At 46.3% G+C, this 14170-nt stretch overlaps 1 protein-coding gene across 1 annotated transcript in view; it reads left to right on the top strand.

Annotated features, from left to right (window-relative positions):
* LOC119457682 (uncharacterized) overlaps window positions 1-14170 on the top strand; it is a 79207-nt gene that overhangs the window by 17202 nt on the left and 47835 nt on the right. The window contains exons 9-13 of the mRNA XM_049670938.1: window positions 3427-3478; window positions 5722-5856; window positions 7839-7911; window positions 8681-8789; window positions 8871-9033. Coding sequence (XP_049526895.1) covers window positions 3427-3478; window positions 5722-5856; window positions 7839-7911; window positions 8681-8789; window positions 8871-9033 — 532 coding nt within the window. The remainder of the gene's footprint in view (window positions 1-3426; window positions 3479-5721; window positions 5857-7838; window positions 7912-8680; window positions 8790-8870; window positions 9034-14170) is intronic.

Below are 14170 nucleotides of genomic sequence, written 5' to 3' on the forward strand. Positions count from 1 at the left end.
CGCGGAAAATTTGGCGAGTACGTATGAAAGAAAATGCTGCCATTCGCCCGAATCGCACCCTAATGCTATAAGCAACCGGGGCTCTCCTCTTAAGACTCATTGTACAGTGCTCGGCGACTGAAACACGATACTCGGAGCGCATGCCTGCTGGCATTTATTGCGCCAGCGGTGGGCGCTGGGGACACAGAGTTGATGGATTGCGGTATACAATGGACGCGAGAGCCTTTATGGCGCACTATATGACTGCATATGACCCCCTATAGCGATCACCAACCGCTCGCCGGTACCGCAAAATGCACCGGCTGCCATGCGGTTCAATTATCGCGTTTAATCGCTGAGCAGTGTACATCACAATACATAATGCCTTGCTACGTGCTCTCGGGAAGGAGGCAGCCGTTCATCGGAAGGAGGCAGCCGTCCATAGAGCGTCGCTGCTCGTGCGTCTTTGCTTAATTCACGTTTTTCAGAGTGAAATATAAGCAGTGCACGTCACATGTGTGTGTTGGGCGAAGCTTCAATGCAAGTTGAAAAACAATTGTTCAATGGTGGGGTGCTCAAAATACCTATAAAAACTCGCCAGTGATGCGGTTCTCGTTCCCGAGGCCTCATGAGCGGGATGGACAACAGCAATGAATCACCGCCGTTCGGCGCAAAACTTCTTGTTCCCGCGGTTTCTTTCTGTCATCTCGGTGTTTGTTGTACTCGATGACGGTTACACAGTTGATAATGGCGCACCCATGTTTCGGTTTGGCTTTCTCGCCATGCAGCATACGGGTTGAAGGCATTTCGCTTAGGTTCTGAATGCCGCTTCCCGCTTCTTTACCGTGTTGCTCTATATAGCTAGAAGAAAGGGAACCAAGAGGCCCAATTTATTAATCGTAACATAAGAAGCCGACAAACAATGACATCAAGGACAACACAGGGGAAATTACTTGTACTTATTAGATAAATTAATGGAAATGAAAATGGATGAAAAAACAACTGGCCGCAGGTGGGGAACGATCCCACGTCTTCGCATTACGCGTGCGATGCTCTTACCACAGAGCTACCGCGGCGCTGTTTTCCCATCCACATTATGGGGTATTTATGTTTTTACAACTAGAACTAACCCTGGGAGTGTTAGCCAGCGCCACCACTCACAAACCTAGGCGGCGAATGTGGAACATCCTTTCTGCCGCAGGCGTCACGAGAACGTGATCTTTTTGAGTGAAGGCAAAACTGGTCAATAAACGCACATATGCTACCTGAAGGCATCAATGTTGCCAGACTCGAGCCCTCGTTTTGTAATGAACGAGAAGAAATGGAACCGAGATGCCCGATTTATTAGCTAGGGTGCACGAATGCACGAATGCACCGTGTTGTGTGCTAAAGCTGCTGCGGCTTGCAAGCATCAACAGCTGATTTTGTTAGTTTTATGCGGCCCGTTAAATCGTCGGACCAACCGCGGCGCAGTTCATGTTTTTGGGTATGTTTTATGCCTCGCTTCGCGGATGTTGAACTGTTATTGCTAGTTGCTTCACGCAGAACTGTTGTGGATTTTTTTTTTAAGTACGAAAATTTTCGCCTCGCTTCGTTTGAAGGGGGGTGAAATCACACTATTTTATCAGAATGATTTCCGGCAAGTGTTTTCTTTTTTTTTTCTTTTTTTTCTTTTTTTTTCTTGCTTTCTTTTTTTTTTGCAGCTTAATTCTTCTTGCCCAAGGCCATCTCCGATATTGTGGTTACTTGCAAGATGTTTTATAAAAGAGGCACGGGGAAGGCTGTGCAGATTGAGCGTAATTTGGTCCTTAATCGGCTGTATCTCCTGTCCATTCAATGGGTGCCAGCCAGCGTCCACGAAGTTAATCTCCGTGATTATGGAGAAGCCTCGGCGTTTAAAAATCGCCGTGTGAAGCAATATTCGAACCCGGGACAAAACGACACCTTTGAAAAGAAATAGAAACTGCATTGAAGTGCCGTTATTACAGCGATACTGTTAAAAGCACGGAGGTCGAAGACAGCTTGGCGTGGTACAATCATCATGCCGTTTTCGCATTGAATAATCGTATGCTATCCATGAACACCTATTCCGAGCTATTGAAATCTCTTACGAAGGTGTGTCAGTACAAAAATATCTTCTAAGCGTCTGTCGGGGCAGCCTGTTCCTACATAGTGGCCATATATAGAGGCATGCTATTGACACAGTGGTGGGGCTTCCGCACCGCGGGACGGCGCGCGCAAAGGTCGGCGCCATGAAAGACGTTACACTATTGACAACGCCCGGCTTATATATATACTGCCGACGGATTTACGGAATAAACTGTCTTCTTTCGCTTTTTGGGTGGCCCTTCGTGCGGCTCTGAGGCCTGCTAGTCGCGCTTCTTTGTTAGCCTGGTAGGCCTCGCTGTCACCCACGTCGACAACACCACAACTTTCCTAAGATAAAATGACTTTCGGAGACGCTTATAGACATATGTGCAACTGCGTGCGTGAAATCTCTCTCTCCTTTTCCCTTCTCCACCTTTCTTCATATTCCTCGTCATCTTTCCCTCACGCCGGGTATCCAACAGCTAGGACGTCCACTTGGTTAACCTCCCGGCCATGTTTCCACTCTATCTTCCGATGGTCACTTTTCTCATCCGCTCCTGTAAACTTGTACTAAGCTGTTTGTCACCGCCACCGACGCCTCGCATTCCTTCGGCACCCATCGTCACCGGAATGATCGTCACCAACTACAAGCATCGAATGGGGGAATTGGACACTGTGATAGGGAGGTCTACACAGCCGCTGGGAAATTTATATTTGATTCAAGAAAATTTCCTTGCTAATTTTTTAGAACGCTACGTTATCATTGGCTTTTTCGTTTGATCTTCACAAAATTTGTTTTCTTTTTTTCACTCGGATATTTTTCTAATCTATGCTTATTACCTTAATAATATTTTCCCATTTACCATGATTGACTTATATCTCCTTCAATGAATTGTAAATTTGAAAAATTCTAAAAGTAAGAAAACAATGTTGCAGTTATAATATTATTAATATTATTATTCAAAATTTACCTTACACATGTTTACGTCTATCCTTCACTGTATTTATTTTATTATTAAGTTCATATTACTATTCCTTTCTAGGCAAGACTGACTACCTTAGTATAGACAATTTCTTTTATTATCGGTTTAGTTCTCATCATCAATTATTCACTTATTTTCCTTTTACTTATTTACTTATTAACTAATTTATTTTAAATTTCAATCGTATTGTCATCCGGTTCGTGGCCTATCCCCCACAGTGGGGCTTGTGCCATTAATTGAGGCTTCATCATCATCATCACCATCATCTTGGCCAAGATCTCCCATAGAGGGTATCAGCCATATTTAGAGGAAGCCCAACCAATTAACCCGCGAGCGGCTACGTCATACTGTATCGCTGGGAACCATGTTTCGACAGCACAGACTGCTTCCACTGCTGATGTTGACCGTCTGCCTAAGCTTCCGCAAAGGTAAGCGCAGTTCAGTGCGGTTACCCGAGGAGTCGAGCGTGCATAGCTTTGTGGGACCGGCGCGCTTATCGACTTGCTTCCACAGTCCGCGTAGCCATTGGAGGTCTACAATCGCGTATATTTCATTATTTAGTTGTTAATTTGTTGATAACTTACTCTGGCAGCGCCTAAGCATTAAAGCAAGGGAGTGGGAATGCAAGCAGAGTCAAAATTTTCCGGGATGATTATCGTGGTCTCGGGACGCGCACCGAGCCGGCAGGGCTTTATAGGCCTAAGCGTCCAGACTCCAGCATGGACCCGAGCTGTAACAGTTCAGTTTCAGCTCAGTTTATGAACTTGTAGAAGGAGACGGCGAACGAGGAAGAGCAGTGAGGCTCTTAGTGTGGTCCTTTTTTATTTTCTTCAGCACCAATCAGGAGACGGTATGTGCTGTTGCACAGGGTACTAGACTAGTTTCGCAAGCTTCCGCTAAATTTAGCAGATACATTTTCCAACCGACATAATGAATTGAGCACGCGCATCTGCATCGCAGCGCAACACGGGTTTGGCGATAAAGTCAAATGGCAGCCCAGTTTTAACTGGCAGCCATTGAATCCGTACAACACTGTTGCTCGCGTACACTGTAGTACACGTTGCACTTGTGAAATCTGTAGACTGCGTGTTCATGCTGATAAAATATGATGAAATATGATGAAAAAAGTTAGGACCCAAGGTCTTGCACATGTTTAGACAGAAGGTTATAGTGCAGAAGTAGACATGTAGAAGAATATGTCACTTGAATATGCAAACGTGAGTTCAACGGGGAAAAAATATATTTAGCGACATTAGCATGCCTGCCCGTCAAAAAACTAAATACATAAAAGTAAATATTACGAGGAAAGAAATATGCAGGTCCAACGCACGTGTTGGTATCTATGTGAAGTGAAGCTTAAGTGAAGCTGTAGTTAAGCGGCCAATGAAATAATTCGATACAATAAACAGCGATGCGGAAAATTTTGTTTACTTTGAAACTCTGCAACATGTAATCTCATAGGATGTATATATATATATATATATATATATATATATATATATATATAATATCTATGGATTTTGCAGCTCTTGTGTCACAGTAGTGCTGCTTATTCTGAAGAATTGGCCAAGAACGGGCACACTCCCAGAGGCACATACGACATAGCTAAAAAAAAAAAATGTAGGTGTTAAGTTACCATCGTATCTCCAAATCCGTGTTCTTTATAGGTTCCTGTGAGCCAACATTAAATGTACAGCTTTTGCGTAGGAATCGCACTGGGACATGCACATTGTGTACGACTGGCCAGGAACGGGCACGCACTCATGGGCAAATACTGAGTGCCTAAATAAAAGAAATAAAGGAAATACAAGAATCCGCTAAGTATAATTCACTATTCCATTAACAGATGGGTGTGCTTCAGAGATGCCTGTCATTATATGTTCAGGTTTTATGTTTCATATTACTATAATAATTAATATAATTATTATCCGCCTACTGTGTCAGCATGCAATAATTGTATGATCCATGCACTTCGCTGGTTGTCTCATATAACCATCGTAGGTATACATATGCACTAATATCAGGGTAGATAGCGACCGGGCCAGTCAGTGGCCACGCGAAACCCGGGAAATACAGCCAATAAAGCTTCGCTTTAATAACCACCGGGAAATTTTCGCCAGTTGCAAGTTAAACACCGCTGAAAGTGTCTGGTCGCAGCTCAGTGACCTTGGCAACTAAGGATGTCACAAGTGTCTTCTACTATATTTAATGGCAGTGAATTTTACTCGGATATTAACGCAATAGCGTTAAGGGTCCTATGTCGCAGAAAATCCGGCGTCGGTGTCGGCGTGGGCGCGGGCTCGCCGGCGTCGTTGGCGAAAATTATCATCCAGAACCACTCCGACCGCGCAGGCCCTCCGCGTGGCGCAAGGCGTTAGTGAACAAAATTGAATTTTCAAAGAAAATTCCACCAGAAAAATCGTAAAGTACGACTTAACCACAACCTACAGACGTGATAGCGTCGGATTGTAATTTGAATATACGAGAAAACATAATTCAGTTGCCGGGAAGCCTGATAAGCAGCCAGGGATCTTTGCATGCTATCGCGTTTGAAGCTTAAGCGCCCACCATATTTTGTTTGCGTTGCCGCCGTGTTATAATTGCACCGAAGGCGTTCTTGTAACGCGGTCCAGAATTTCATCATTTAGTGACGCCTATCGCTTGGTTCCAGGTGTGTCGGCCGAGTACTACGGCAAGTTCATCGGGTCCTTCAAGATGCTCGAGCACAATGTTTCGGGTGCGGTGTACGCGGCCAGTGGCGGCGCCTTCTACCTGGTCGACTTCACCTACGATGGAGAAGGACCGGGTGTGTTCCCATCAATCAATCAATCAATCAATCAATCAATCAATCAATCAATCAATCAATCGCAATCAATTGCTACATACTGCATGCGACCCTAGCTGTCTGCACTATAGAGATCTACAGCCAAACAAGGTAAAATATTCTGTTTGCCACTTGTGTACCGTAACATAGACGAAAAATGAAACTAACCGCTATCAGCAACTGCAGTACACTTTTTTTTTTTCGAAAGTGACAGTCTCATCAAGGTACCGGTCAAAAACAATAAAATGAGCGGCAAGTAAAATGAGCAAGCTTGACCGCGGTGTGTACCGTTAATCGACGCACAAACAAAGGCATAAAACCCATTATCTAGCTTTCTGCTTTGGTTTAGCAGAGCTTTCGTGACGAGATGAAAATCTTTCCAAACTTCAAATCCCTGCCGCTAATTGTTACATACATACAATACATACACATATATACACACATATACATACACACATATATACACACACACATATATACACATATACATACACATACCATAAACAAACTATAAATAGCATAGAGAAAAGTGCGCCAATATCGCGAATGAATATCTCTTTAACGTGCTTCTACTACTGACGGCATCGCTGTAAGGCTACCTGAGAGTAGCCTCGGTGATCAATGTGGTGAAGTCATCAGCAGCTACATATAGCGAAGTAAAAGATAGCGCGAGGACAACTGGGAATCTTGGCTTTGCTTATAGCCTTCGTCCGATGAGGACGGTTATGACGTTGATGCCCAGAAAACAAAGAATACTGCGACCACTCGGTGATGTTGACGTCGGTAAAATGGAAAGTGAGAGGAGTCTACTCTAAGGTGACATTCATACCTTTGAGTCGCGGAGGTCACGCGACCGAATTGGTCCCATATAGTCGCTACGGTTGAAAAGTGGACATTTAGGCTCACTCGCTCGCTGCTTGACGTTTTCATTACCGCGACATGGAGCGCAAAGCTGCTGAACCAATCAGCGCCGCAGGAGCTGGACGTCGGTATACGCGGACGATTATTCGACCTCACAATGACTGGGCGAGCAGCCCTTGAAATAGACGCTAACGCGAAACGCTAAACAAGTGTAGACTGATAAAACATTCTTTAAAAGTCATATTTTTCATGTAATTTCGCGGTAAAAGGTGGATTATTAGAAGAGAAACTGAAGGTCAAAGTTTTGGTTTTGTTTTGGTTTCGCGCCGGAACACCAGCGCCGGTATGCCTACGTGACGTCACAGATTTTAAAGTATTTGTTAATACCTTCATTGGCTGTTGTGCACGCTCAGTGAAGGTTTCCAAAACTTGCTGAGTTCTTTGTAAATGTTCTCGAAGCTTGCCGAGTTCATTCCTTGGCCCATTTAGAATACAATGCGGTCCATCTTTACTGTTGAAAAGTTAACTATAAGCCCTAGCGGACGCCCTCGGAAGCCATGACGTCACGGCGAGGTAGTGCGGTAAGTTCAAGGCGACGTCGCCACCCGCCTTTCTTTATTGCGTCTTTTCAATAGCTTATACGAAGCCGCTTCTCCCGAAAAGAGTGGCTTTCTTGACATTGTAGAAGGGTAGCTTACTAATAAAGCTCAAATTATCTTTTTATATTTTATGTCCCTATAACGTCACTAAATGCGAGACATTTCGGTGTGCCTGTGTACAGGCAGATCGCGGTTGACGGTGTAAATAAACATTGGTCACCGTGAGTCGTTCCTATAAGTCGCCTGTCGCGTTCTGTCACGTGACCTCTGCAAATCAGTGGTGTGAATGCGCCACAAGTGTTGAAAGCGGCGCTATTCTACGCAATTATCGTTGGAAACTTGTGCTAAAACGTATATATACACGGTTAAATGACACGATACTACGATCGACAGGCACCGAGTGTCTTATTTGGCGTAACATCTCCTATAACGTGAACTCTGAATGATCTTCCCCGAGAACTGCGGAGGTCTATCTTCGCCTTCTCTGTGCTCCTCTCGGTGCAGATGCCTTCTTCTGGGCCGGCGCCAACGCCACACCCGACAACCACGGCGAGCCTCTGCCGAACGAGAACGGCGCGTGAGTGAAGCGCCATGTTTCAGTACGTTTTTACGCGATACAGCACAGGTCTGCAGGACATACGTTTCACGGGAACTTTAGGCTGTGTTCCAATACACGCCGTAGATGGCAAAGTAGACAGCTATAAGCGTGCAGCGGCCATCTTAAGCCTCGTTCAAAATCTGACGAAGCCGTCAAGGAGAACAGTTCCGCGAAGGCAGCATCAAAGTGAAGAACGATGCAGGCTACGTTTGCTGTCTGAACAAGATGGCGGTTAAGTTAGACCGCTTGAAGTTTCAACGGGAGGTCGTATGCGCATGCACAAGAAAACCTAGTCACGCTTTGCTGTGCGCTTAATGTCGTAAGTTGTGTTTTTCGTAGGTCGGTACAAAAAAAAAACATACAGGGATGATATGTGCTTTTCTTAGCTTTTTCTTGTCGCCGCGAGATGACGTCATGTCGTAGAGGCATCGTCCAAATGAATGCAGAGGCGTCCAGTTAAGTTCGAAGATGTCCTTTTAGCTGTCTGCGTAGACAGCTAAGACAGCAGGACGAGTCTTCTTGCGTTCTTGTCCAGTGTTGAGCTGTTATAACTTCGACGTGATCAACCAAACAGCCCAGATTCCAACGTTATACTGGTATATATATATAAAAAGGTGACACAATATGGCTTGAAGCGGATTTTATAAATTTTCCCTTTTGTCACCGCGCAATATAAAGATCATTCGTGCTCTACATTGCGTAGTATTATCCCGGGTAAATGCTTCGTACTGTCGCCGCTTGTTTTCAGAATGCGACCTCTGGGCGTCTACGACCGTGCGACGATCCTCGTCAGGCTGAACAATAATAGGCGCATACGCGATTACCGCTACCTGTCGGTGTTCTCCCAGCGTTCCTCGGTAAGTGTGTTTGTATTGGAATATCTTATTTATCAATGGTGCGGAAACATTTTTGTATCTTACAACGAGCGCGTTTTGCAGACAAATTTCGGTTGGGTGGCGATCCCGGACGGCTTCGAGCAGCCTCGCCCCCAGTATCTGGGTGTCCTGAACGGCATTGACGAGGTCATCTCTGACGGGGTCGTTTTGCTCGACTCCAGAACCATCTTTCTGTCGAACTTCGGCTTCGTCGGACGACGCTCTGGTGAGTGCACCTTCTAGCCTCTGAGTGAGAATAACGTGGAGATCACATAGAAAATAACAAAGGATGGAGACTGCCGCGCGACTGCCGCCCGAGGAACATTGCTCGTATTCGCGGGCTTCTTTCACGCGCGGAAAAATACTTTTATGTAGCACGTATTAACCAACAGAAAGCTGTATCGGGAGTTTATCTTGCTGCTCTACAATTTTCGCATTGGTACTTTTCGTCGAATTATAATATTTGAGAAGCTGATTAATTAATTAAGATTGATTTGTAAGCAGGCGGAATGGTAAAGATAATCTGAGTATATCCAAGCGACGGCAAACAACATTACCTTGGTTCTGTCCAGCTACGCGGTATTTGCGTATTTTTATATTTTGGTGCATGATAGGACACCCTGCGTGTGTATATATATGAACGAGAAGAAAGGGAACCGAGGGGCCCGATTTTTATCAGTCATCTCATAAGAAGGCAACAAACAATGGCACGAAGGACAGCATAGAAAAATTGTAGTTCTTAATCGAATTCAATAATAACTACAATGTCCCTTATGCTGTCCTTGGTGTAATTTGTTGGGTTCTGATGCGTTGACTATTTATATATACATGTATATATACAGGGTGTCCCAGCTATCACGCTGCACGATTAAAAAAATGTGGTTGATCCCTCTTATATAGGAATCGGTATAGAACACGAAAGTGAAACGTGTCTTCACAGAAGTAGTGTAATGTTTATTGCACATTGATATATAATGTCTATTGGTGTTTTGTGGCTAAAGCGCCCTTAGGCGTTGATGCACCCACGCTGACGCCTGGTGGCACGTCTCCTCCATCACGACTACCAACGTCGATGACCATGAGCAACCGTCGTGCATATGGAAGCTGCACTACGCTGCACACGCTAGCACAACGCGAAAGACGAAGCACGTAACTGACACACTAATACAACGCGCAAGACAAAGCACGTAACTGAATCGTCACCGAGTCAAATCAGCGCGTACAGCGCGTCGTAATTGCAGCCTCCGCGATCAACTTCAGAAACATTTTCAGAGCTAATTGCGGAGGCCACGCTCCGCTGTGCTGAGTACGGTGAACGCCACCTAGTAGTGAACGCCACGTTGGTAGTGCTTCTTGATGCCAGCGTCCCTTCGAATGCTGGCATCGAGGCGTCGTAGTGCTATAGTGCCTAGAATATACTTACTAGTGTGCCGACCGCGGGCTTTCCGGTGGCACGGAGAATGATGCCTTCCGCCGGCGGCCACCAGACGGCGATAGCCGTACGGACCGTGCTATGCCGAGCGGCGTCTCTAGCCAACGCGCGCGTGTGCGACAGACGCCAATGGGCTGTCCCAGCCCGTTTCGTTCTGCGGAGCGTTGGTTGAGGTGCAAAGCGTAATCGAAAGAATATGATTTGGTTGCACTTACAAACGATCGTAGGCACAGTTATCATTATAACGCTACACGATACGGGGTTTTTCTGCGAAAAATACCAATAAATAAATACGTGGTTTCCGAAGAAGTGTAGCTTTTTTCGACAGTAAACTATTATATGCGAGACATGTCCACAAATGCTAAATTCGCACCAAGTTGTATCTAATTACCATAAATTAAATTAATTAACATAAATGACGGTAATTAAACAGGGCACATTTTCATGGGTGACACGCTGTCGACTAATTTAGAAGGAGCGCTCAATGTAGCAATTATTAAAGTGTTTCTCACAAGCGACAGCCGCCAGAGTTAGCCTTCGATCAGCCCTCTTATATTCTTCTCCCACTCGGCAAAACGTTCTGGCCAGTCAACAGGCGCGCTGAATAATTATTGAGACTTGCTCGTTGTTTGAGCGGTATCCAGTTGTACAATATGGGACAAAACAGGTGCTGTGTTTACGCCTCGTTTTCTGCGACGACATCTCGGTTCCGTCCGTGAACAGACACAAGTGCGAACCACGCGCACAGAAAGAAACCCAGCAATGACATGCGGAGGCACCACATGCTACTTGCTCGAAAGCTACAACGCGCCGCAACCGACTGCGCTTACGAACGCGCATCCGAAGTGCACCCGAAGCGCAAGTGACGCGTGATGCGCCGCTCGGTTAGCACGGTCCCAAACAGTGTCGCCGTCTGGGGGCCTCCGGTGGAAGGCATCACCGGCGGTGCCAGCGTCTCCCATTGGAAACGCCCGGCGGTCGGCACACTAGTAAGTATATTCTAGGCACTATAGTAGTGCTGAGACCACCGAAGCGTTCACTGTCGGTGCGCGTTAGTGTCATAATGCAGTACTTCTCTTTTCTGCTCGTAGGCGGCGGCACCGCCCCGAGCAAGAGCGCGGGTACACGGAGGAGTGTTAGATATATAAGGCGCGTCTGTGTAGCTTTGCAAATGCGTTTGTGGCGCAATGGGTTAAACGCTCGGCGATCTATCGTCGCGGACCGAGAGGTCGTGGGTTCGATTTCCAAATTTTGCATGTTTGTGGAACTTTTTCTTCTGGTTTCTTTCTTTGTATTATGTTCTATGACGTATTTCCGTGACGGAAATACGTCAGTGAAGTCTTGGTGGACCCCGGCATAAAACACTTTCGTGTTAAAAAAAGAGGAACGGAAGCAAACCCAGTGCGTATTGTTTCCAGTGCAGTGAAGTAGCCGCCAGTAATTTTTTCGTTGCTGAGATTGAATTAGCTAATTGTAATTATTTATTTAACTCGAGAAGTACTGTCCTAATTATCAAAGTGTCAATGAGAAAATTGTAGAGCGACATGAAAAACTACCGATATAGCTATCTGTTGCTCCGTACGTGCCACATAAAAGTGTTTTTCCGAGCGTGAAAGAAGCCCGCGAATACACGCAAAGTGCCTCTAGCGACCAGTCGCGCGGCAAAAGTATATATATATACATACCTTTTGTCGTTCAGGAGAGGTTCATTTCATGGCGGGAACTGGCCAGGTCATCGCTGGCAACGGTCACCTGATTGACGACGAGAACAGAAGGTAAGAGGGCTCTCGGTTGCTGGGGAAGCTCTAAAGCCGGAGCAACCAATCCCACTATACGCTTCTCGAGAGCGGCGCGTATACTAACGTTTAGCCGCGTTTACATGAATACGGCAGTAGCGTATCCGATTTCTTAGAGCATCACGGTAATATGCGACGGCGTTTGCACGTGGCGCAGGCCCCTTTCTCCGAAACAAGTTATGGAACCCGTTTCCCGCGAGTGCGCTTACACACGTCGTCTCACTCTTTCGATGCGATACGTCAGCGTTTTCACGCTGGCTGAGAGACTATAGAGTGCCTCGATGCGCGCGCTTACCTATGTGAAACGACTTACCCCGTCTCAAACAGCTTTCTCCTGGAGTTTTACTGCGACTCGCTTTCCTAGCCTATAGCCGCCTATTCAATGGATGCCATGTGCTTGACATGCGTTGCGGTGTGCCACGTGTCGCATTCGTGTAAACGTGGATTTTAGCTGCGTTTACACGAATGCGAGTCGCGAGTCGGATTGTGAGATGCTTCTTCAGGTCAGCAGCTCATTGTTGGGTTGATGTAAACCTCATACAGTAGAACCCGGATATAACGAATTATCCTGTATGACGAGCAGCTGTAAAATTCCCTTGCAAATTGATGTATAACATTTTTATTTTATATATCGAATTATTGATATATCGAACTATTTTGTGATCCCCCTTCGAAGTTGGATATATCCGTGTTCGACTGTCGTGCGTCGGAGCGAACGATCATCTTGGAGGGTCGAGTCGACCAAACCGCAGCAAGTGGGCTAACTATTTTATAAAAGTGTGGCGGCGTCGGTTGACTGAAGCGAGAGACGCGAACAGTGGTCTCCGAAAACGCGGCAGCACATCGGGATTTGTGCTGCCGCCTCAGTATGAAAGAGAGTATGCCATTCTGAAAAAAATAATAATAAATGGTTGTATTTAAGGCACGAGGCGGCAGGTGAAAACGACATTGCCGAGACAGACAGATGACTCGACCTCAAGACAATTTTAAGCATCGGTGCTGAACCTCAGCCGCTGGTGGCAGCACTCTTTCGCCGCTTGGATTGCTGCTCTATAGCTGTGACGGCACCAGCTGCAGTCGTACGCGACCGCAGTTTGACAGGGAAATGAGAACTATGGGGAGCGAACCACCGGGCAACCAAAAGAGGTCGCTGCTAAGCCTTTTGTCTTAAGAACCCTGAATAAAACTAAAGGTAGAAACATTCTTTTTTTTTTTTTTTCGCCCGAGCCGGTGAGAGAGGGCAGGCGAGAAGTTCCCTGGCCTATCCGCGCCTTTCTATTGGTAGAACGGAGTCACATGCTTGCGATCGCGCCGTTTTCTTCGAAAAACAAGCGCGCCCGCGCCTTTCGTTTTCTCGGTTTTTCGTTTTGACTTGGGCCTGTGCCATGACAGTTCCTCTTGATCGCGGTTCTGCGCAGTGCGATCAAAAAGAGCAAACTGAGAGGGCGAGCGGCGAGAGAAGGCGCCTGCGGTGAGAGGGAGAGACCAGGAAAATAGGAGCACCTTTAGTTTATTCAGGGTACTCATTTTGTCTCGCGTCAACGTTGTAGAAGTACAGGAACGTATAGCGATAAACGTTCAGCGTGGTTCAGCGAAGCTTAGCGGCTTAGTTATGAGCACTCACGACATGGGAGAGCACAAGGGCAGCTATTACCATGACTAGAACGATCGCGATGTGTGCTTCCTCTGTATTCGGCTGCTGAAGACGCTGTGAGCGTATAGACCGAATTTATCGAGGGCGACGCCATTTTGCGATCACAGCGCCGTCTATCGTCCGACGCCAGCTGGTATGCAGCGGGCGCCGGACGAGTGTGTACACCGAACATGCCGTTGACGACAAGTGGCGAGTTTTCGCGTTTTCCTGAGAGGTCACAAGCTTTTGCGATTGGGAAACTTCTTAGCGTGTCGTTATTAAGCTTTGAGATTCGGCATAGCCGCAATATTGGAACGGCGACCGGCCTATAGAGGCGCTGCCACAGCTCTGCCTGAGATCGAAATAGGAGGCGAGTCAAGTCCCAATGAACATTGTCGATACGTAACACGTATACACGTGTAACCTGTTATTTGTCTAGCCTTTTGAACTTTATTAAGGTATCGCTCAGGTGACAACAATCAGAGTTGTCTCCGTGTGACAT

Source organism: Dermacentor silvarum, chromosome 7 (genome assembly GCF_013339745.2).
Source record: "Dermacentor silvarum isolate Dsil-2018 chromosome 7, BIME_Dsil_1.4, whole genome shotgun sequence".
In the NCBI taxonomy this organism is placed as follows: Eukaryota; Metazoa; Arthropoda; class Arachnida; order Ixodida; family Ixodidae; genus Dermacentor; species Dermacentor silvarum.